At 40.1% G+C, this 25,017-nt stretch overlaps 1 protein-coding gene across 7 annotated transcripts; it reads left to right on the top strand.

The window, feature by feature from the left end:
* Nucleotides 1-1,239: 1,239 nt before the first annotated feature.
* LOC135501047 (rab GTPase-activating protein 1-like) lies at nucleotides 1,240-22,984 on the top strand. 7 transcript variants are annotated; one of them, XM_064792766.1, is made up of 23 exons: nucleotides 1,240-1,324; nucleotides 1,876-2,298; nucleotides 2,624-2,837; nucleotides 3,081-3,264; nucleotides 3,541-3,812; nucleotides 4,202-4,371; nucleotides 4,626-4,691; nucleotides 6,092-6,136; nucleotides 7,264-7,430; nucleotides 8,363-8,407; nucleotides 11,350-11,512; nucleotides 12,589-12,738; nucleotides 12,869-12,966; nucleotides 13,301-13,414; nucleotides 13,714-13,788; nucleotides 14,063-14,188; nucleotides 14,402-14,587; nucleotides 15,919-16,047; nucleotides 16,301-16,393; nucleotides 16,509-16,619; nucleotides 17,578-17,766; nucleotides 17,991-18,062; nucleotides 18,285-22,984. In XM_064792766.1, the coding sequence occupies exons 2-23, from the start codon at nucleotides 1,911-1,913 to the stop codon at nucleotides 18,633-18,635; spliced, it is 3,408 nt and encodes a 1,135-aa protein (XP_064648836.1). In that variant the 5' UTR covers nucleotides 1,240-1,324; nucleotides 1,876-1,910; the 3' UTR covers nucleotides 18,636-22,984. The 7 variants fall into 7 exon arrangements, with proteins under 7 accessions (XP_064648836.1, XP_064648840.1, XP_064648838.1 ...); XM_064792767.1 differs by having other exon boundaries at nucleotides 1,303-1,372; XM_064792770.1 differs by lacking the exon at nucleotides 8,363-8,407.
* The last annotated feature ends 2,033 nt before the right edge of the window (nucleotides 22,985-25,017 follow it).

Genomic DNA, 25,017 nt, shown 5'->3' on the forward strand with positions numbered 1-25,017 from the left:
TGCTTTAGGTCTCGTTAGGGAGTTTTTCCCAAATGTACGCGATGATGACGTGCCCCATTAACAGGACGTAACATCTATTTTTAAAATGCGTTTCCAAAGTGAATGCATGAGGACAACCCATTTGTGTCGTAGGCCCTATATCACTGGAAACGCACAATTCCCCTGATTCTGATGTGTTAAATCGGGCATCTTATTTCTTTAAATAAATCATAAGCGTCGCATTAGCTCCTAGCTCTGTTCATCATCCCTAATGGCAATATTGCCAATTGGGTCGGACAATCCCGAAAACCCCCAAATATTATACATTTTTTCCTAAATAATTCTTACAGTGACCATTCGCCCATGAAAGACAGTTGCTTACGCTACACAAAAATCAAAAAAAATCGAGGGTCAACCATTGAACTTTTGAGATATGTTGAATTTTGCACAAATCAGCGAAAAACGCACCAACTGGCACTGGACGGCATTTCAACACGGGGCCGACGCAAATCCCAAGTTCAGTGTACACATATGTCGGCAACAACGGTAAGCGATCTAGGTTTTAGAAACTCAAAAAAAAACATGTCTTTGCCAAAACAACTGCTGAATCCACACTGACATACTGTGATGACCGAGAAATCAATGATTTTAGGAACTACGGTTAGGGCTTGGCCGCGCATGAATACAAAAAAAACTCCCTAATGAGACCTTTGGGAATTAGCCTCTACCATTCTCCAAGCGTCGTCAACGGTAATCAAAGTCGCGAAGGCTTCTTGACCTACTATCTCTGCAACAATTTTAGCGGGTGCATATAAATTGAACATTTGGCCCGGCCCCCGGGAGATTGGATGCTTCGGGTTATTAAACTCGATGATACTTTCATCGTAATTCAAATAAAAAGTTATTTTGTGAAAGAATTTAACTTGGACTTGACAGAAATATCAAATTTGGAACAAAAACGCTGAAAATCTGTAAGCACTAGGACACATCAACACATCAACAGAATCTAAAAACCTAACGGCGCATCTCGAAAACCTCAAGTCAAACAATGGCATCCGGTCTTTGATCAAAATCACCCATTGATATAAAAAACATTTTCTATTTTCCTTTTTACCACCTCACAAGATTACAAGATGACTCTAAGGTATAACATAGCGTAATTTGATTGAAAAACATTAAAAAACAAACAAATGTCAAACCACCAGGACCCGTCAACAGTTTCATCAGCAATTTCATCAGCAATTTCATCAACAGTTTACACCTTCCCCTTCGATGGTAATGCATGTGAAGTTTTGTTTTCGTCGAATTTAGTCTTAAATAAACACACATTTTGCTGTTTTACAAGGTGCCAGTATCTTATCGTTGGTGCTAAACATAAAGTTTATAATCCAAAGTATGGTTCTAGTCCATTAAATTGGAATAAGAATAACACCAAGGAAACATAAACATGTGATGTTGATCTGTCTGGATGGTTTGACATTTTATCAACACACACGAAATGCATGCACACATACACTGCAGTGCACAGTATGCACTGCATGCAACACGCATCAATCATCATCATGATCATGGAGGATTCGAAGAAGACGATTCAGTGCCAAAACAAATCCAGTTAACCACCAGATGTTCCATTCATGATATTTGTAGTCTTTTTAACCCTTTCGCCTTTGGCTGGGGGGATGAATTGATAAGACCTGTTTGCACATGACTATTCATTGCAAGCTGATCATATATGATATAGTGTCGTGATTGGCAACCGACGCCACGGTTCCAATACGCTAGTAAAATCAGTCACAACTTGCACAATGATTAACGTGGTCTGAATGGAGAGAAAACAAGACGTACTATGCCTCACCTCGGAAAAAATCTGTGCAACTGTTCTTTTTTTTATTGCAGGTGCTGGGTTAAATCCTAAGCATGGTGTCATAAAGATGGACGGAGACGCCATTAGTCGGACCTCTGTGGACTCGGCTTCAACTACAGGCGATGATTACGTTGTTGTGAATGCAGAACCAAAGTTGAAAATAGGCGGAAACGGTGATATCACCGATTTAGAACAAAATATGAGTGAGGTGTTAAATGACGGCGAGGGCAAAAATGCCCATTCTGACCAACTTCGTGCTGAACCTCCTAGATGCATGATTTTGAACAGTCAGTCAATGGAGAGGATCATTGCAGACATTTCTGCAGCTGACCCGGCCAAAAATATGATTGACCATCCACTTGCACCACGATCACGGTCAAAAACCAATGATGATCATGTGAATGATATAACAAGTCCTACTGGGAGGATGGTAAAAAACCCATTTGATGAAAAAGGTTCGTCTTGTTTTGCCTGTGGGAAATAGTTTCACTGTAAACTGAATGTAATTCATTACGTACTGCAGTAGGGAATGCTGCTGTAAGAGGAAATGTACAAAGTCCCATGAACTCGTTTGTCAATACAGCACTACCTGAGAAGACATTACAGGTGATACATGTAATTACAACCAACCCTACGACTTTTCGTGTCACAACATTGCTTTATAAAGTGACTATTTGAATTTTATTTCGTGATGGTCATACTCACACTCATATAATTCAAATCTTGTCTACTTTACATTTTCTTATTCATTGAGTAACAGTTTTTGATGCGATCTTTCAGAACGTGCAAGGTCCCAGTCTTGCCCCACTACCCCATGTGAAGGCGAACATGAACTGACCATTTTCCAAGGTGTCACCTACCTCGGTTCTGCATCTGTGAATGCCCCTAGAAGCGAGGTTGAAATCAACCGAAATATGGAAGTATTAAATGAACAGTCTCAGATGGCCATTCCTGTCACGTTGTCAGTTCCACATAATGCGGAAGGAATTGTAAGGTATGTTTTAGGGTTGAACAGGGATTCTGAAATAGGTCGTAGCAATCACTGCCCTTAAAAAACATGGCTATCTTTGAACTTGTTTACAGATTACCTTTTAGACATTTGATTGTTGTTGCAAATAGTGCGTCGGTTGAGATTAAGCTTTCTGTTCTGGCCAACATCGCTGTATGCAGAGTATAGTGGAATGATCTAATTGTAATTGTTGACCTTTATTTAATTCCCTGCACAAATGATTTTCAGGTTGTTGGAGCCAAACTCTAACACAGAGATCGCTACGTTTAGAATCTATCGCATCCTATTCTGTGCACGGGGACCTGTGGATAGTAGCGAGAAAAAATGTTTTGCATTTACTTGTAGTCATGGCGATCGATCAGAGAACGCCATATTCCAGTGTCATGTGTTCAGGTGTGATCAGCATGAATCGGTAAGGTTTGGTAAAGTATAAAGCCACAAAAATGTTGGTGTTTTTATCAGCAAATTTCTAAAAGGGGGATTTTCATTTGAATTGATAACAGTTTGGTCATTTTTCAATTGGATGTTTACAAGAACTTTATTCCAGCATTTTGATTCTTCAGTTGTTCTTAAATCAGATGAGGAATATGAAATGCTAACAAATGTATTCAGAATACTGCTAGGTTTTTCTGTTCTCATCAGGACCATCAAGTGTTTTGTTTCCTCATTAGGTTCTCAACATTTTCAGGTTGGGAAGATCTTGTACAGATTTGCCACATCGTTCAGACGAATGCCAAAATCTCCGAGCGCGATGATCAGTGAAACTGCTGACACAGCGGTTGTACCAGAATCGCTCCTCTTCCGATTTAGCGTCACGTATGACTTCAGAGAGGATGATGGGAAGGGCAATTTCAGTACGGTGCCGAAAGACAAGTCTGTGTTTAAACTTCGGTCGAATGTCGAGAAGAAGATAATCATTGCTGTGCAACAGATATCTAATCGGGAGCTCAAAATAGAACGGTAGGATATGTCAATTTTTAGTCAAATTCGAGCCCTTTTTAGCAGCTATAAGATTTTTAAATGTGACAAAGTTTGTTTCATTTCAGTGTACCTCTCAAGAACATCCATGACCATTGTGTATGTGTTATTTCACTGAGCTTTGTCTTTTAAAATTAATGAATCAAATAAATTGTTCATGGTTTTTGAACCTTTAAGGGGGAGAACGAAGTATGCTGCATTTCTTGCTATCTTGACAAGAGTTTGTTTCACCGCAATCTTAAGCTTGTCCCATGTCAAAAACATCATGTCCTGATCAATGACTCCAAGTGAAAAACCCCAGAAATTATTTGTCATGTATAGTAGTCATTAGATCTTGTGTATATATCATATAATTCCATTTCATTCCCTAGGTGCTTTGGTTTGCTGATCGCCCCCGGTCGCAACGTCAAGAATAGCGACATGCATTTAATAGAGATGGTATCCATGGGCGTATCTAACGACAACAAGGCATATGTGATTTCGGGTCACTGGGACCCATCGGATCCTAACTTCCAAATCCTGAACACAGAAACACCGAAAGGTGAGGTGACAAATATTTCTAAAAAAGTTTAGATGCAATAGGCCACAAAAAATGCTTTCCTTTCATGCACTTTCAATCATGAAGTTTTATAGAGCATCAATTTGGCCTTGTTCTGATTGATTTATCAGAAATCAAAGATAGTGTCAAATCATGTAAGTGTAGTCAATTTAAAAGCAGCTCCAGAAAATTTAAGTTACCTTGATCATTTGATGGGTTCCCAGGACCTTTATGAACTGTCTGTTCCAATACAATAGGTGAAGGCATGAATACATCAATGCCACTAGGCATCATGAACAGTGTTATGCCCATGTGGGCATCTGGTGAGTCTGTTTTTCCATAGAGTAACAAGGTTAGAGGTACTAGTAGTGCACTTGGTAACCCATTCAAGGACAGCAAAATGAATCCAACTCCAACGATCACACTGTGTATCCCCGTTACTTTTGAGAACTTACACCACAAAAAAGTCGAAAAGACAGGCTTTTCACTTTACTTTCTTGGAGGGGGTTGGCCAAATGAGAAATTTATGAAATATTTGGGAAGGGGGGTCAGGCAAAAGAATGTTGAGTCTTAGAAAACTGAGGTTCAATGCCAAATGTTATGCTTCAAAATACACTTCGTGGGGAAAAAAGTATGAAAATGGTTTGAAGATGAGTTTGTTTCATGTACTGATATGTAGTTTTTGCTGTCCTTCGGATGATAAACATCCAACGGTAATGGGTCATCCACTTGGTAACATTTCTAATCCAAAACTGTTGTATTCCAACTCCATCTGGTGGCTGTAGGAAAAAACGGTAATGTCATTGTACTAACCTGTTCACTCTCACCTGTCTCTCACTCACCTGCAGGGTTGGGATCTTTCATCTGTGTTTGTTAGATTCTCTGGGGGAAATGTAATGTACGTACATGTAGCTTGAAAGTGGAACTGTGCCATTATTGGTGCCATTCTAGAGTGCCAATTTGACGATTAATTTTCATTGGTGCTCTTGTTTCCAAGTTCACAATTTATTTAAGACAAGTTGAGTGAGAACTCCTACCAATCACCAAGTGACATCCAGCCCCACTGACTTCTGACTCACTATATGATAAGTCAGTGTTGCCATCTCGAACGCTGTTCATAATGAAGGTGATTCCCTGCCTATCGTTTACAAGATGCCTTTACATATTCCAGTGTTTACACTCTGGCTTCAATATGATGTGAATGGGGAGCTTAATATTATATGACAGATTGACAAACATGTCGTCTTTCCGGTATCTAAGTGACCACGGAAGCAAGAGGGATAAAATTTCTTCTTCTGGACATTGACGACAGTAGCTTTTCAGTTTCGTACTAACAAGTAACAACCGTAGGTTCCACAATTCACTCATCACATCTAATCTGTAAATCAAATCTATCTGTTATTTCAAACTTGCATTTAATGTGTATAAAGTTGCATGTTCTTGTGGTCGGTCCATTCCTTTCACTTTCAGAGGAAGACCAATGTTTCTAATTACGAGTTGGCCCTACACTAGAGTTTAGGTTACCGTAGTCAGCGCCTAAAGTGCCACTTGCAATGTGTGATGGATCACATATTGATGCTCAGGATGCTTGGAATAGAATTTTGCTGCTTTAGTTTCTGGAGGAATGCAGAAATTGTGTTTGCTTCGTATTATATGCACGATTGCCCCCCCCCCCCCCCCCCATTGCATGCACTAAGTGTGTCATCCGTTTCTGTGCTGTTAGGGTTGAAGATACCAGAAACAGACACCGTGCCAGTGACGGCTGAAGGTGAGTGGGCTGGGAGTAGTGCTTCATGTTTTTGCTATCACCTGGGATAAGACTTTGAGCGAACACTATTTCAGGTCTTCAATTGACACAGTGGTCCGAAAAAATCCTCAAAGAGAGTTGCTGTTCACCTCATCTGTCTCTAGTTTGCTTCATTGGGTGTGTTCAATTAGAGTGTCGCTTTTAAATGCTATTGCTTTTCTGTCCTTCTTGCTTGCATTTTATGTTTCTGTTAGTTACTGTTATTCCTTATTTCAAATAGAATAGCTGTGACCAAATTGGCATTTACTGCTTTATTTTTAAACAAATTTCACTGAAATAGTGACTTTCTGTTGCTTCCTTGCTTTAGTCATAGACAATTTTCAACACTTTCTCCAGAGGTCCAAGAGTGTTATAATCTTGTATTTGAAACCTTCTCACTTCTTATTTAGTGTTAACTTAAACTTGGTGTTATCACCTTCAGTTAAGCCCACTATAGACCTCACGCCAAGTAAGTGTCAAACTAATTGTTGTTGATATGAAAACATTTATCTCCTCAGGTTGGCTGACTTTTTTCATCACTCTTTGTCCTCCAAAGAAATTGTTTTAAAACAGAAACTTTCATTGGCTCAGGTTGGCCAACTCTATTTTCTCACCTCTTTGTTTTCCATAGATGATGTCTGTGTAGTAAGTAATCAGTGTCTAGGGCTGTAGCCTGAATAGTAATAAAATTTGTTTGATTTGCCCTCTGCAGTCAGATGATAAATGCGGCATGCAATATTTCAGATGTGGTAAGGAAACTACAGAGCTCTCAGTTAGAGAGTTTGGACATGAATTGTTTATACTTTTATGTGGGTAGATCGTATTTGTGCCTTCATATACATTTCTTTTCAGATATTTGAACAAGGCCATTCACCCCTTGATTATCCTGTTGATGTGAGGTTCCTCTGCTCAGCCTTGACAGCGAACAATTTCTCCCTTCCTCTTTTCAGACTGCTGTGGCAAGGTTGTCATTGGCATTCAATAACAACCACTTGAAATGATCTCCTCATTGCTTAACTTTGGTGATTTGGCTGAGCACTTCAATCGCTACTCCATTAAGGACATTCCTCCTTTTGAATATGGTGACATCTTGCTTTCTTTCTCTTCAGACCATCGAGTATTCATGACGATCGCGGTCGACCTGGTCGTCATCGGCATCCAAGAACCAGTCAGATTTCTGATTGAAACCAAGGCAAGGATCTTCCCCCAGAACGAACGCTTCTGGGTCTACAATAAGAAACCTCCAACAGAACAGTTCCACTTGAGGCTGAAGGAGGTATGTTGCTGTCAATGTCTAGTCTGTTTGCCCACTTTGCTTTTTCCTTTTCACCATTTCCATTTTGCCTGTGTTGGTGACTAAAAGCTGATCAGAGAGAAGAATATGTTTGGCTTGGTTCAGGGCGTTTCATCTTCCATAGAGATTTCATGTTACAGATGACGTGACCCTCCATTTCCTGGCCTGCTCTGCGTAAAGTTTGCAATACATGCCAGCTTTAATATTTAAATATGAATGAAGAAATAAACTGAGGCAAAATAGGACAAGGTGGAAAGGAAATAAACCAAAAGTCTGTGTGGCGATTACATTTTGTGCTTGTATGTTGTTTAAATACCCTGCTTCAAAATGAAAACCTTAGGATTGAGGATATTTCACAGAAGTTTCAAAATGAATTTTCTTTCCATGTCATGGATTTAGCTTGACCAACGTTAGTAAATTACTACAGTATTACTTCACATGATAGTCATCTTTTACAAATAAATACATGTATCTGCATTGGATCCTTGGAGGGTACGGTGCAGTCATTGTGGTATGTTATAACCAGTGTTGGATAATCATGTACGTACATGTACTGGCATAGACTTGGTAGATGGCGGGCCCTCCATAATATTTGTTAGTGCCTTCAAAGGCTACTTATCATTTTGCTGAGATTGTCTGGGGAGAGCCTTTTCTTGAATCTTGTACTAATGCTCGTGGGGCACAGGCCCAATAAATGCTATAGCCAGAGATTTCGTTTCTATGCATCTTAAATTTTGACAATTCTATTGGGTTGGGAGAAGATTAAGACAAGTACTTCAGGAAGCCAGTGGTCAGAATTACCCATTTCTGTTCTCTTGGTGAAATGAAGTCTGATTTCAAAATCATTTTAGAAGTCTGTAAAGAATGAGCTTCATTTTCATGGCGTGATTTTAGTTACTGTGTTCTAACTTCAGGTGGCGCCACTTTGTCCTCCCCCTGCAATAGGAAGTGATGGCACCGTATGTTGATTATTCTAGATTTCGTACCCCAATCCCAGTTTGTGCAGCTTGTTCAGCCTTTTAAGTTAGCAACTTTCATGTGCTTGTGTGTATGCATTTTCCCTTCATTCGTTTGTATAGTCGATGAGTCCAAGAGCTAGGAATTTTAGTTTCTTGAATCCCCGCTGGTAAATCAAAAGAAACAATTAATACTGGTTGGACAGCTAGGACTTGAACTGGGGTTAATTGGCATGGTAGCCAGCAGGCTTAACTGCCAGGCTCTGCAGCTTTGCAATTATCAAATCTTAGTGATGAAAGCTTCCTTGCGCACTGAAGCATCTGGCTACATACATTATGCACAAAGTTTCATTCATTTTCGATTCTTGTCACATAATTTAACCTCTTAATGTTGTTGTGAAATTCTGCCTGAAGATGAAGGCATCTCTATAAAAATGTTACTTTTGTTGACTTCTATCCAAAATGCCAGTGGACAGTACTTCTCTTGTCTTCATTTATATTATCGTCAGTGTGATGTATTGAATCAAGTTCACTTCACAAGTAAGACTGGTTCCAGGAAGTTGGAACCAAGAGGTGTCAGACAGTCTGGGGGACTCCTGCTTTATTATTATCCTGTTGACCTGTCTGACTGTGGCAGCACAGTTTTAAACTTGGCTGTTCTACAAAGGAAAATGCATACACCATTTACAGCAGATTCTTACCTGGTGAGAGCCTGATCGATCATCAGTTAGGTCGGTAAAATGGAGAGATGTTTGGTATGACTCCTCCCATGTAGAATGCATCAGTTAAGCTGTGAATCAGTATTACTTTGACTTCTCTTGACAGTGAAGAAGGGACTCATTACACTGCATTCTTTGTGACAGTCATATTTGAGACAGTACTGGCCATACGTTCGTCTGCTTTGCGTGCATTGGCCTTATAGAAGCAATGCAAATGACGTCAGCACAGAAAAACCTGCCATTGACCCACCTTGTGCGACGATGGCAGTTGTGAAGTGTGGTGACAATAACCAGTGGCTATCTACACGCAGTGCGTGGTTTGTTTTTCGACGCCAGCAGCATCAAGGACAAGGATTAATGTCCAAAATGACGTCAGGGCACGACCTCTATTGCAGCAGTCAATAAAGGACGTCTAATCTTTGGTCAGTGCAGTTTCGAAGTGGTTTGAACTACTTACATCTGTGTGCACCATACCTAATCATCAAATTTAAAATCATTCGATGTCTTAACCATTTGTGCTCAGGTCTATCAGATCTTTGGTGGTGGTGTGGCGGTATTGAACATCGTATGGTACGTTTGTGTACATACTCTTAGTAAAGTATAGCGGGTAACTAAAACTTGCACCTGGTTTCCAACTGGCAGCACCTGTACTAATACTGCATCACATTTTGCTTCCTAAAGTCTAAGATCACCTATTTCAACCGTATGTTCAGAACTACCTAACTGTACTGATATATTCCAATTGGTAAATTGGGAATGTAAACATGCATGCTGTTGAAGATTTTCAGTTCAGCAAACTAATTTGCAAAGTGAAGGGTGAAGATGAACTGATGCTGACGTCCCATCATCCTGCATGACGCCTGTTCTTGTGTGTGTGAAGTTAAGTCCCTGCTTGGGCATGAAACTTATTGTTCCCGGTTTGTACAACATGATCATGTTTTGTAGGGTTGGGTCCCCCTTCCCCCTTTGTAAAGTAACTTTGAAATTGACAAGGTGAAGTATTGAAAATGAAAAGTCACTGTAAAACACTAGATTATACCTTGTTCTGAATTACATCCCCTTTCTCAGGCTTGTAGATATGCCGCTATGCAGACGCTATTCTTGATTGAAGTGTGTTGTTCAAGGTAACTGAATTCAGTGTAATAGGAAGCGTTACCCTTGGTTTCAAAGTTAGATTCTTAATAAATGTCTGATTAAATGAACTCACTTGGCCTCGGCCGACTGCAAGAGATGAGTTATTCACTTAATCAGAACATCATAGACAATTGCCAGAATTACTGTTAATCATCTAAAAGATCAACAGTAGTATAGCATATTCAAACTGATTTTCCACCAATTTGGAAATTACTAATAATGAAAGAATGAGCAATCATTAAATTGGCTTTGTGCAGAGTGATGGAATTTTGTATGCTTTTATTTAGCATCTATTAGCAAACTATGGTAGAATTGACTGTGCAGGTTGATCCAGCTGAATTTCCAAAAATTGTTTCCTCTGTTGACCAATTACTGAATTGAGTTAGTAAACTGAAAATCTTGCTTGTAAGTTAACTCCAGCTGCAACGCTGGTCGACTTGCCTAGAATTTGGTCACGAGCAGTTGACCAACTTTAAACAACCTTAAATTGGTCAATTGACCAATTAATAATGACGAAGTTACATTTTTGGTGCAGTCGGTATATAAATACTGTGGACAATATCTCTAGGGGAAGCTACAGTGTATTACTAAGTGATGGGTCATGTCTGGTGCTTCGTCTAAAGTGGATTCATCCTGTGGCATTTCCTCCTTGATACTCATATAGACCATGTGCTGTATCGGGTCTGGCTGTTTTCGAGGGAAAAAGAAGGAGGACTACTTTATTACTTACAGAGCTGGCGTATGAAGCTGAAATATTTACGACAGAGCTGGCATTCTGTTTGATTGACACTATCTTCTAAGCGTTAAGTCTGTTGACTGGTCTAGTTGGAAATCATATCATCATACCAGGATGGAGGCATTGTGCTAATATTTTGAGCAACTAAGCGCTGGTTTCAGTGATGTATTTTCAATGAGGCAGGCTGGGCCTCAGGTCGCAACTGTTTGTTTGAGAGCAGTGAATCAACATTTACAGTAAATTACTGTAAACTGGGCATGTTACCGAATTTGATAATTTTCATTTCGCAGTAGACTGTATTCCCCATTGATAACTTTCGTTCTTGCCTGTTCTAAAAAATGCTCTTACGATTTCAGGTCGAGTCGTGCACTAATCCAGATGAGCGGGAGTTTGAAGTCGTGAGCCTCGAAAGTCAAACTGAGATCGACCGCAGGAAGTCGAGTCTTGCCCTGAACCTGTCTCCTGGTAAAAACCCACCCGATAACATACAGACGCCTCAAGAGCAGGATGAGGAGTCAGGTAAGATATACAATGGTGTGTGGGTCTCGTGTTTTTACTGTGGTGCCCCTCCCTCAAAGGTGCTGGCCTCTAGCTTTCTGAATCTCAGGCAAGATAGACAGTTGGTGGTGTGCCCCCCCCCCTTCCAGGCATATTATCTTTCTGAACATTCTCTTAGACCAAGTTAAAGAGTCACTAGAGTAGATATCATTTGAAATTCTTAGTATGCAGTTTACCTGGGAGTCCCCAGCAAGCTTTGCAAACTGAAGTGCATGTGCCATTTCACTGACCTACATACTAAAGAAGACAGATAAATGGGAGACAGATAAACCATTGTGTATTCAGGCTGAAATCTAACCATAAAATCTTTCCTATAGAAATTAACTTGAATGATGAATGAGCCCAATATGAATTTCATGTCATCTAAAAAAAGATCCCAAGCCACAAGTTGGGGCTCTGTCAAATACTTCCTTAATGTAAGACACATCAAAATTCCATGACCTAAATTTTGTAAATGTTTTGATTACTTTGTGTGTCATCTATAAGAGTTTCCTTCATACTGATAAGCCTAGGTACAAATGCACTTAATACTACTACATAGGCCTTGCTGGTGGCATTTTAGATCTTTGTGCTGGTGTCATTGTGAACCTCGGCTGATGTACCAACATTTGCACAGAACATCCTTGTTGCATACTTAAGAAAGAAATCAAATTGGTTTAATGTGCAAATCTTCTTTGTTCGACTGTGTCCAGGTCTTTGATGTGTCTCATTGAACTCGATCATTTTGAAGTTTGCATCTCACAAAGGCTGCCATTCTAATAGCTCTACTGGAATATAGCAAGGAATAATTTCAAATAAAAGCTGGAAAACGCTTGAATTAAGATGGAGTTATCAATTTACATGGATTGTGGCAGTGGTAAATATTTCTCACTCTTTGCCAGATACCTTGATGTGACGTCCTAAAGGCCTCGTGTTTTAAAATTATTGGGCACTCATTTTAAAGCCATTTTACCACGCCAGTACAAAACGTTAGGACTGAGTTTGACAAAACACTCAACGACAATTGGTGTGACTACTATTATCTTATCTATTTCTAGATGGAGATGAACCGCTGCCAAGTGGCTCTGGTATCGTCAGCAAGGACATCCAAGATGAAAACCTGTTGGAAAATTGGCAAGAAGTCGTCACTAAGTGGCACCAGAACCTTCAGGGTAGACCGAAGCAGGTTCATCAGCTTGCAAGAAAAGGTGGGTGTCATCGACAAAGAAAAGCTGAAGAAATATCCTGTAAATTGTGAAATTTTCGTCAGCATTTGATTTTTGTTTCATATTCACATAAAGAATTTCGACTTAGTATCAGTATTTCCATTGATTGCAGGTGTCCCTGAAGCTCTGCGGGGTGAGGTCTGGCAGCTGCTGGTTGGCTGCCACGACAGCAAAGATATGTATGAAGTCTACAGGATTCTCATAGCCAAGGTGAGAACTTGTTTGTCAGACTTTGGTTATGACTGAAAATATAACTTGACAATTCACTGCCATTTTGACCACAGATGACTAGGCAATCAGTGGTGCAGTGGTGAAACCGAGGTTTGAAATAAACATCGGCGCCTGTCACCTAAGGGGTTGCGGGTGCAAATTCTGGTTGGTGCACATCTATGTGATAGAGAGAGCAACTCTCTCTGACAGCGTAGGTTTCCAGGGTCTCCGGTTTCCTTCTACATTACATTACACGTCACCCAATATTGTTTTTGAGTTGATAAAATGTCCCTGTTGACGCTTCACTCAAACATTTACATTGATTCTTCTTCAGGATTCCGCTAGCGAACAAGTGATCATGAGAGACATCAATCGTACATTCCCAGCTCACGATTATTTCAAGGAGTCGGGCGGCGTGGGGCAGGATTCTCTCTATAAGATTAGCAAGGTAAACTTCGCAGGAGGATGCAGCTACAAATAGCCCATCAGTTTAAACTTCTGTACCCTTTATGACATGGAGCAAACAGCTTGGATGGAAAGGCATTTCTAACCCACAGCATGGTAAAAAACAAACAAAACTAATAAAACTCAACAGAACTCTGCTATTCTTTTATACACATTTGATAATGCCTAGTGTTGTATGTCCTGCCTGATTACAGTTTTGATAAATTTGCTTTGAGAGTGCCGAGTTGTGAGGTAATTGGTATTGAGAAAATGTTAGTGACTTTTCATGTAATTGTGTTTCAGGCTTACTCAGTTTATGATGAGGAGATCGGTTACTGCCAGGGACTTTCATTCCTTGCTGCGGCTCTTCTTCTGCATGTAAGTTAATTCAAGGAAGCTCATTAGTGTGGTGTTTGAAGATGTGGATGGCATCCACTGGGGAGGAGGTTCCTTTCTTCCTCTGCTATACTCCTTCGAGGACCTGGAGTCATTCCTGCAGTTGCAGAAATACCTACTTTCTCTGGAAGATGAGCTCATATCATGTTGGTCCCTGAAGAAGTCATGTCTAAGATATGGTAGTGTAACCAGAAATCCATTTGCTCGCATAGTCTTTCTTTGGTGTATCTAATGTCATCATGTTGTTGGTTTCCAGATGCCCGAGGAGCAAGCATTCTGTGTTCTCGTCAAGGTCATGTTCGACTACGGGCAGAGGGAATTATTCCGCCAGGGTTTTGAGATGCTCCACCTCAAGTTCTATCAGCTTGAACGGTTGATGCAGGTCAGTATTTGTAGCAGTTCCTTATGGCGACCTTGTCAAAACTAAACACACCACTTTACTTGACGATTGGGCAAGCATTCGATTTACTATTAAGTCTGCAGATGTAATTCATGAAATTTCTGTGGTCATACCTTTACTTTTGAAGATTTTCAGTTTCTGTTATGTGATATACTGTCATGAAGTCAGCTGATTGCACATTCTCTCTCATTGCAGGACCATCTACCTGACCTGTATAATCACTTCATGGAGCTCGGCCTGGAGGCTCACATGTTTGCCTCACAGTGGTTCCTGACCCTCTTTACTGCCAAGTTCCCTCTCTTCATGGTGTTCCATATACTGGATTTGTACCTTAGTGAAGGAACTGAGACCGTCTTTCGAGTTGCTGTCGCCCTCCTAAAGGTAAGACAAGTTTCATTTGCAAGTGTGTCTATTGTACTGAGCAAATAAGAGATGACTTGAACCTTTGCGGAAGACAGTGATAGGACTAAGGATTTTGTGGGTACATCACCAGACAAAGACACGAAATTCGATGCTGCTGGGAAGTAGAATAGATAATTCCTCGCCTGTACCAACCAATTTTACAAAGATTTTGTATAGAGGGCAGTTTTGGGATGCATCAGAAAATGTAAACAGGCATTCTACAAACTGTTTGTGCATATTTGCAGCGGCCTCTGTACAGGAACTCATAAACTACTCTGGTGCCATCCAAGTATCATCTAGAGGCATTCCTCCTTTAAAGGCCTACGTTGTTGTGTCCAATGTTTATTCTTGTGGCTCAAGTAGATATAACTAAACTTTGCCGTTATGCAGTGATTATGCATGCAGCTTCACTGAAACTTGGCATTGATAGTATCTGTGTATCAATCTAAACAACAGCGTTGTTGACCTACACAGTCAGGACTTTTCAAATTCAAGTTCAGTTTTCAAATTTTTGTAAACACACAGTTTGCCTTTGTGCGTAAAGGTTATTCGGTCTAAGTTGATATGGAATGTCCTCTTATCGCAGCTCATTTGTATTTGAGGCATCTCCGTATTGATTTGATTCGCTCATCGCATATTAACGGGACGCCGTTAGCAGACGCTAGATACGTTCGCTAACGGTATGATGACTCATGCTAGGAGTCTGTAGAGACCTGCCAATTCATACGTTAACAGTCTACTGTGCATCGGATGCTGAGATGCTGTGGGTATTTGACCGTTTATTCCGTTTTGTGATGCTGTGTGGTTCATCACCATGTAGCAAGCATCATCATCTCATTTAAGGTAATGATTGTGGTGTTTTATCTTGGTGTACGTGTTTTGACTGTTGGAAAATATTTATCAATGAAATCTCTCTCGTTTTCATCCATATGTCATGTCAAGGTAATTTTATAAGACAATATTATGTAAAAAAGATTTGAGGGACATTTTGGACACTTGAAACTATTCAATTGCAGCGATTGCACAGAACTGTGTGTCTCATGAAATCAGTCTGGAGTAGGAATAGATCTAAATTGTGGTCTAGTTTGCCAAAAAGCAAAATGATAACTTGCTGGTTTGACTTTGATACTAGAATTTGCAAAGGGTATTCCCTTGATTTTAGAGCAACAGAAGATCAGGGTATCGTTCTGTCCTGATGATTCCTCAGTTATAATAAATATCCTTGTATCAAAATCATAGTGGCATTTCTCCATCTCATGATAAGCTAAATATTTTCCTCCTGTGATGATGAGTAAACTTTATTGTTACAGACGGCGCGAAAAGATCTGCTCGCCCTGGATTTCGAGGGCATTCTCAAGTATTTCCGCGTTCATCTTCCGAAAAAGTATCGAAGTGAAGAAAATGCGCGGGACCTCATCCATGTTGCCATTAATACAAAGGTGAGTATTGTCTGCGTCTGCAAGCAATTCAAAAGTAATGTGCCCAAGATGTTTCTAAAGCTGCGTCTGACATGGGACATGTTGGACAGTCTCTTCCGGCTAGATAAGGCTTTAACCTTCTCATTGGTGTGATGTTCAATGATTTGTCAGTGGTTTTGGGCCGACCGTTGTAAGGGGTGTTGAAACAAATCAAATGATAAAGCATCATTTTCAAATAAGAATACAGGATGTTATCTATTCTGTTCTTTTCAAGGTGACTGGGAAGAAACTGAAGAAGTATGAAAAGGAGTACATTGCAATGAAAGAACAAGAGCTGCAGGTTGAGGATCCCATTGAAAGATTGGAGGTATGTATTGTTTCTACATGTTTGATAATATTAAATATAGTATGGTGGTGTAGTAATGATTTGTGTGTCTGCTGTGGACTCTGATTTGACTGATTTTTCTGCTGCTCTTTTTCAGAGGGAAAATCAACGTCTGCAGGAAAACAACATGCGACTAGAACAAGAAAATGATGATCTGGCCCACGAGCTGGTGACGAGTAAAATCGCTCTGAGAAATGATCTGGACAACGTAAGTCATCGGGTTGTAATAAAATTTGAACTCGCCGAGGTGTCTGCAATTGAATCAAAGGTTAATTTGCATGGTTCAAAGTTGTATCTCAAGGGCTTTTACCAATCTGAGCATTATATAGATGTGCAGGCCCCTGTTAATTACACTGGTCAAATTCAGCATTTTTCAGCATGATAAGAACTGTTACTTGCTATTGATTATAATGAGAGATCCAAAATCATTGACATGCCTTCAGCCTGAACATCTGAAAGGCTAGGAGTCGTGGCAAAAACTTTACCATTTAAATCCATACCTGCTGTTTTGAAGTGCCAATAGGATAATGATATGTACTAAGCAAGCATATATAGATTTATCTAAACTAACATATTTTCATAAATGAGCAAAACTCTCTCAACTTCCAGATCAGATGGGTATGCATTGAGTTTCTTCAGGTTTCTGGTAAAGGTCACTTAAGAAGTTACAAAAAGAATAAGCTTAAGGTGGAAGTTTAGATTTTGTCCGCCAGAAAATATCAGTGAATTTGATGTTATATCTGACTATGGCTAGTATATATGTCAGACCACACACTAAATATTTGCAGATTTTACCACAGAGAAAAACTTCATTTGATCAAAGATTTCTTATCTCTTTCGCTTGGTTTTTGAGTTTGAATGTTTTTGGGTCAGGAAATATCTTGTGTTGGTGATGGAAAAATTATCAATTGGACTGTATACTGTAACCCGGAAAATATTTTGATTTCCGATTTGTTCCGCAAAATATGTAAATTGAGAAAAGTAACAAGTTTTGGAAAAGATTTTGCAATTCTATAGCTCCTGGTAACAAGAGAAGATGACAAAGAATATGCTCTTCAATTTGAAGTAAAGTATCCTAATGAGTTTTGTAACATGTCAGCTGTACCGATAATTGATCAACCGATCTCTCTTCAAGAATCAAAATTGTAATTGTTTCCCTTCTCTAGGCTGAAGATCGATGCGAATGCCTCAATAAGGAACTCTTGACGGCTAAGACCATGCTGCTCGAAACCGAGGAGGAGAAGAAGCGTTTGGAGGGCGAGGCACAGCAACTCAAGGAGATGTGTCGGCGAGAATTGGACCGGAGCGAGGCAGAAATCACACGGAATAGCGCCATCATTGCCGACTATAAACAGGTGAGGTCCATTGTCAAGATGACAGAGGGGGATGTGGATATTTTGCAGTGACCTGCAACGGCTTCTCTACAAACTATTTTTGGGATGATGTCTTAAAAGCATAGCTATGATTGACTGGGTCAATGACATCATGACCTGTATATGGTGTGCATAGATAACAGCATGTATTTGCTGTCCTCAAGGATCGTCATTATGTTATCAGGTGCTGCTTGTTTATTTTGCAGATCTGTTCTCAGTTGAGTGAAAGGCTGGAGAAGCAACAGGCTGCAACCAAGGAGGAGGTTGGCAAGATCAAGGTAGGACTTTTGGTAGATGACTGTATTGGTACCTTGTCGCCAGCATTTGTCGATTGAATGCCACAAAGTATGAAAAACAAAGCTTTCAAGAAACTCTGCTCAACTCATTTGGAAGGCACAGATCTTAAGCCACGCACCTCCAATTAACTTGTTAATATAACATGTGGTACTGGTACATACATCCTGGGAATCATGTAACATTTTAAAAAAATCAAATTTCAGGCAATCATCAAAGCATGTGAGAAATGCTGCCAGCTGTTCAGCCCCGACGGTCAAATGAAGGCAGCGTCTGCCCAACTTCCTGGGGAAATCAACCCACAACTTGTCGAAGCCGAACGCCAGATCCGAGAACTGGAACTGGAGCTCGCCCAAACGAAATTAGCACTCGTCGAATCGCAATGCAAGACCCAAGACTTAACGCATCAGTTGAACGCCGCACTGAACGAGATACAGTCATCGAAAAATACCTGGTTTCAGAAAACGTTGACGTCTATACGGGTCGTTACGCAGAAAAAGGAGGGCGGCTTGACCAAGGATGGGAAGGAGGTCAAAGAACAACCACCAGCAGTTTGAGTTTTGTTCATTATCTATTTTGACTGTTTTAGGTGCTCCAGATAAATTTGTCTTTGTTGTGTGGTTAACCCATTGGCTAGGAGAATCCTAGGAATGGTTGATTTGCATACTGGTAAGACTTATTAAAGACTTACCTCAAAGTCAATATCGATTCTTTATACCAGGTATGACTGCAAGTATTTACTTCAGTCTCTGACTCATTTAGGATTTGTTCGTTAATCCTCGATCTGTTGAGATATTTTAGTCTGTTTAGTATATCTAAGGACTAAGGATTTGGTTATGAAGAAAGTTCTCTCTTGGGTTGTAATCATGGAAAATAGAAGTTTATAAGGGCTCGCACAGGTTCTGGTTGGTTCACTAATGTGTCAAAATTGAAAATAAGAAACGGTCTTATTTGTTGTGTGACTTCGACCAAGTGCAATTTGTATCTGTAACACTGCCATGTCTTGTACAAAACACATTCGGGTAACTTCTCAGGAGAGAAAGAATTTTGTTATCATTGTGCAGCTGTTAGGACAGTAGGCTATCTGTCATCTTCTTGTCTGCCCAAATAAGTCCTTAGATATTCTGAAAGAATATGCTGAACATATCTTTTTTCTCTCACCTCGCTGACCGTCTATCAATATGGATACTTCAATTCCATTTGGTTGGGTCGTTCCATTGTAGGAAATAGCGATTCGGGGTGCAGTGATATCATTGTTTAGAAGACAAGAAGGCCTTCTTTGTGAAATATCTTTTGTTGTATCTTTTAATCATTCAAACCAATAGATACTGCATAACCATTAGATCCTAACATAGATCAGGTCATTTCAAGAATGTAGCTGACAAGGTGGTCTGTTGATAAACTGAGTCAAAAGTGTTCCCTGGCATTTGTGGAGGTGGCTTGACTAGGGTGTATATAACCATGAACCATGAGTGTATGACATATACAAGCTATTTATGCAATGATATTTATTAATGTAGATATTGTCGACTAAGGCTTATTGCCGATTTGAATTAAAGAGAGGTGGCGTCTCGCCCTTGGAAGTTGTCTGCATATTCGCGCTATGGAGATGTCACAAAACCGCAAAATAAAATGACCGCAAACTTTTCCAGGTTTACATTTGTTCTTAGGCTGGGTTTACATAGAATTTCTGTATTCACTTCGAGAAGAAATTACATTTTAGTTTACATAGAATAGATTGAGTTTGTAGGTTTAGTTTTCATCCTTGCCATTCTGTAACGGTTATGTTATTGTCATGCAGATCATGTAAATGTGTTTAACTAGTCAATCAAGTACAGGTTGTCATTTGCTGGGGTTTGGGTGGGGTTTGAAAGGGACTTGTTAGTGAAAACCTGTGTGACGTCTTAATGCGGAGCATCCAATCCACTCCAGTAAGGCATAAGAAGCTCCTAGTGAATGACTGCTTGTCTTTGAAAGAAGGGAAATATGGCCCTTCCTGAACGTTTGTTATAGAATTTCAGTTCAGGTAATATAATTAGTTCAGTGAATCGAATTCGTCTCCTGAAACTTGCCATGTTTTGTGCAGTTATGTATAATAGTGATGTGATAGAAACTCTGTTTGCCTGCAATGGTTTAGTTTTGCCAATTGGCCCTGTTCAGAAACAGACTCACTATCTGTTCCAACCTGTTGTATGATTGGTTCTATTGTGGCAAGGAAAATTGACTAACAGGCTTTGAATTCTGTAGCTGTACACTTCAATTTGTTTTGACAATTATCGTTTCTTTGTTTAGATGGACCGTGCACCATCACTGGTACACCTCAGCACAGGTAATCTGCTACATTATCCACAATTATTGGGCTTTCTGATGTAACGACTGTCATGGCCTCACTCACTGACATGTAGGAAAAGTTAAAACGGAAATGAAATATTTCGAAATGTTTTTTCTGTCTTATTGGTAGAAAATGCCTTCTTTGACATTATCTCCATAACAGTGTCCAATATGATGCATCGTAGTACCAATAAGCCTCTCGATTGCTCCTAATAAACACCAGTGTGTGTGCCCATAATAGGTATCAGCTTTCTGACCTACATGTAGCACAAAGAAACATCTAAAAGATTATGGCCCCTCTGACCTGTAGAACTTGGAGCTGTACCATTGATGGTTGCCCATCTGAACAAGAGCTCTTTAGCTCTAGTGCAGGCCGACAATCCAAATCTTAAATGTGTGTGTTTTAGTTTTGTAAATAGTCAGTTTTATTTTGAGTGAATTTTAGTGAAGCGTTTGCCTACAGAATTCAAGGTCAGGTTAAAACTAAGTAGTTGTGCTGATTTCAGTAACAATTGCATTTTTGTTTGGGGGGATGGACTGTTGCTGCAGTGTTTAATATCTGCTGTTGCCATGAATGTGACCTGTGTTGGCTTCCTAGCTCAGTTGCTTTGAGGTGGAGTTAAGGCAAGACTTGCGATTTAAGCTGGTTTCGGTCTTCAAAGCGGTATACCCTTAATACTTTTATGGTGCATATTTGCCAGCACACTTTATTGTATATCATGGTTCCGGTTTCCGGTCTTCCCTTCTAAGACCTGATTATTACGCCACTAGGCCTAAAGAGCCTTATTCAAGTAAGCCTGAGAGATGGCAAGACCGTTTTACTTTGAGACCACCAGTCTGGCTGCCTTTAAATACAGCCTGTTTGAAACTATTTTATCCCCATATTCATGGGGTGTTTTGATGCTCAGTATCTCCGATTGAAAAATCTCTTGTCATTTTTGTCTGGCATTGTTTAAGCAAGGAATGTGCTACTCAGATGCTTGAAATATGTATTCCCACTACAGATCAAAACCAGAGTAATCATCTGTTCTATTGTAATGTGGGCTCTTCTCCCGTCAGAGTTTACTGGCGCTGGCATGTTCTCTCGGAATGAATCCCGATTAGTTTGTCCTTGTTGGCAGCTTTACCTCGGTCTCGAGTGGTTTACCAAGAACTAGCGCTCGCCAACTCTCACGCTAAGAAGTGCCATAAGTGTCATTTGAATACTTTGTAAATATTGCTCCGTTAATATTGGAGAGTGCTACAGGGTGTGGCAGGGTGCGGTAAAAGATTCATGATCGACAAATTTCTCTCTTGTATTCAAAGGTCTAATTTTCTCTTGTCGAAGAAGTTCTGCAAAACTTGTGTCAAGTCAAGCTTTGCTTGAGCTTTGCAAGAAAGATCTTAAAATTGTCTCTCACTAACATTCTACTAGTCTGTGTATATTATATGTATCTGTTCAGTGTATGTTCTACACTTTCCCTGGTTCTACGAAACAGTGCCGCCACACCCAGCTGTAATGGATAATGTGCTTATACATAATGTATATTTGTAAATATGGCATTGTTTATTGTTAAGCTAGTTGTGTATGTTACATGGCGGCCTTTTATACAGGGTGGCCCAGAAATATGTAAAAGGAACACTCAGTGGCAATCATATTGAGTTCCTATTGTTCTGGGGAAATTTTTCTGGAATGCCCCGTATAGGCTTGCCAAACCAGGACTGATATGGCTAAAACTCATTGTATAACTCTTCATCATTAATACTTCCACATATTGCTACCTGAAGTGTCTAGATTCACCTCCAAATAATTCACAGCATAATCCTGAAGTCTACAAAAGCCCTTTGTTTTTGCGGCCCTATTGGGTTGAGATGTACATGTATGTCTTAAAGGCCTGTCTGTTGTTTGAAAATTGAATGGAATTTGAAAGTTTCTAATTGTGTGAATATAAATTTCAACAATACTGTTGCGTCGGCAGATATATACACGTACTGTTAGTACCAAGTTTCAGCAAATTTGCATGCATAATAACTGCATTATGTCGATGCACACTTCTTTGACACCTTCAGCGCCGAACCATGCAGAACTACGTGGCCCAGATCCCCCTCCCCTTTGAGCTGGTTATTGGAGTCTCATGGACTTCATGAAAGAACTACGCCATCGCCATCTTCAGGGCAAGGCAGGAACTGAAAGGACAACTGAAAAGACCGTTTGGTCGAAAGGTCGTTTCAGTTCCTACCTTGCCCTGAAGATGGCGATGGCGTAGCAACTGAAGACCGTTTGGTATTTTTAGTTCCTACCTTGCCCTGAAGATGGCGATGGCGTAGTTCTTTCACGGAAGTCCATGAGACTCCGATAACCAGCTCAAAGAGCGGGGATTTGGGCCACGAAGATCTACGTGGTTCGGCGCTGAAGGTGTTAAAGGTTCGATTAATGACACTTTTAGTCTTGGGTTTAATTTTTCAGGACACGCTGTAGTAGAGTCCTTGTGTATGACTTGATTAGGTTGTGCCATGTCATTGATGTGTAGATAGATGTGGTTGTGTTATCATTATGTTAAAGATTGTCTCAAACAAGTGTTGTATGCAATATTAACTCTGGCATTGCTTTATTTTTTCAGGGTGTTCAAGGGAGTGCAACTGCCTCGTTTGCCTGCCCAGTGGGAAGGGAGTCTCTTGACTTTGGTGATCATGGCCGTTGCATTTTCTTGTACACCTTGCCAAGTCAGTCGGACACATGAACATAGTCAGACTGAGAATAGTCAGAACTGTGGCTAAAAATGTAGTCTGAGTATAGTTACGTGGACTACATTTGTCATGCCCCTGAAGATGGCCACATTCAGCTTGACCATTTCATCTTCTGAGGAGGAAAATAGCCTGGTGACCAGTGAGATATGTAGTATGTATGTGTAGGTTCAGGAGGCAAACACAGCCTTGCCACGAGGAGGAACTCTGAGCTGCAAATGATACAATGAACAGTGCCTCAATAGTAGAGCTGCAATTTATATCTTGCCATTGAGGGAACGTCTTGACTGATGACCACTCCCTGGAATGGAAGACCACCCAGGAGGTCACAATAAGTGGTAAAACACTTGTCTTGTTTACCATCAACTCTACCCCCATGTCAACATCTGTTGGAGGACATCACATCAAAATTCTGTCTTCGAAATAGAGAAGTGTCCTTGGATCCAGGTGTTGGATGACTGTTGATATGTAAAATTCTCTCATTAAACTCAAAAAGAGGCCTTGGATCCAGGGCCCATATGACCATCCATGTACATGAATGCATAGGACTGAGAAGCCTGTAAGACCTGGGTACAAGGTATTTTTAAAGTGGTCTGCATCCGCAAACTGTGTGTGATATAACGCAGAAATTGCGGGATATTGATGATAGATACATAATCTGATAGATGTTAAAGCGAAATTTTGATATCAATGCAAGTTTGGCAGTATATTGACACAAAATGATATATTGCAATAATTGATATCTGGACATGTCGAAATTTAAAAAAATCACTGCCTACGTGTTTGTTGATGTCTACGGATGCTGCATACAAAAATTCAGCTCGAAATTCCAACCGCTTCATGGTTTTCCAGACTTTGGGCATTTTTTTTGAAAAATTTGCCTTCAACCTCAAAAAGTGATCTTGGATCCAGGTCAGTGGTGACCGTAAATGCACACGATTGCATAGGACTCAAGCGCACCTAAGACCTGGATATGAGGTATTTTTGAAGTGGTCAGCATCCGCTTATGACTGATGACATGACTCTGAAAATTTGCATGTCAATCAGAGATACATTATCTGATAGCTGCTAAAGCGAATTTGAGATATCAATCTCGGTTTTGCAGTGTTTGCTTCTAAATATCATGAAATGATAATTTGGACAGGTCCTCAAAAATCCACATTTTATGATAATTTTCATAACCATGTGATGGACAATATATGTGCAAGTCCTGAACAGAGATTTGAGATGAAAATATAAAAAGATATGTAATTGAGAGCGAATATCATTTTCGTGATATTTTGAAGAATTTTACCCCCAAACAAGCATTCTTATCGAAATTTCAGCATCATACAATGCAGCATAAGCAGATGCTGGCCACTTCAAAAATACCTTGTACCCAGGTCTTGAGATGTTCCAGTCCTATGCATTCATGTACATTTTCGGTCACCACTGACCTGGATCCAAGATCACTATTTGATGTTGAAGGAAATTTTTCCAGAAAAAATACCCAAAGTCTGGAAAACCATGAAGCGGTTGGAATTTCGAGCTGAATTTTCATATGCAGCATCCTTAGACATCAACAAACACATAGGCAGTGTTTTTTTTCAATAGGTTCTAATGAAAATCTTGCATGATGTTTGGTGGAGAAATCGCATCGCAGAGTTTATCATTGCACTTCCCACTAAATGGACTCTAATCTGTAGTCAGGGGCCTAGCCTACCAGGGCCCACCTCCACATTTTCTATTTTCAATAAAACCCCATGAAATAATGTGAGACGTAACTGATATAATCATACTTTTATTCTGTTCTCATTATACTACATCATTGCTGGATCTGAAATCTGTGCGGAAAGGTGGAATCAGGATACAGGCTATAAAGAAGCCTCTCTACTATGTAATCAT

This window comes from Lineus longissimus, chromosome 17 (genome assembly GCF_910592395.1).
Source record: "Lineus longissimus chromosome 17, tnLinLong1.2, whole genome shotgun sequence".
Taxonomy (NCBI): Eukaryota; Metazoa; Nemertea; class Pilidiophora; order Heteronemertea; family Lineidae; genus Lineus; species Lineus longissimus.

Coding starts and splice junctions, on each gene's coding strand:
- LOC135501047 (XM_064792766.1), top strand. CDS start 1,911: ATGGACGGAGACGCCATTAGTCGGACCTCTGTGGACTCGGCTTCAACT. Junction 14,588..15,918: donor TTGCTGTCGCCCTCCTAAAG/GTAAGACAAGTT, acceptor TTATTGTTACAG/ACGGCGCGAAAAGATCTGCT. Junction 18,063..18,284: donor AGGAGGTTGGCAAGATCAAG/GTAGGACTTTTG, acceptor ATCAAATTTCAG/GCAATCATCAAAGCATGTGA.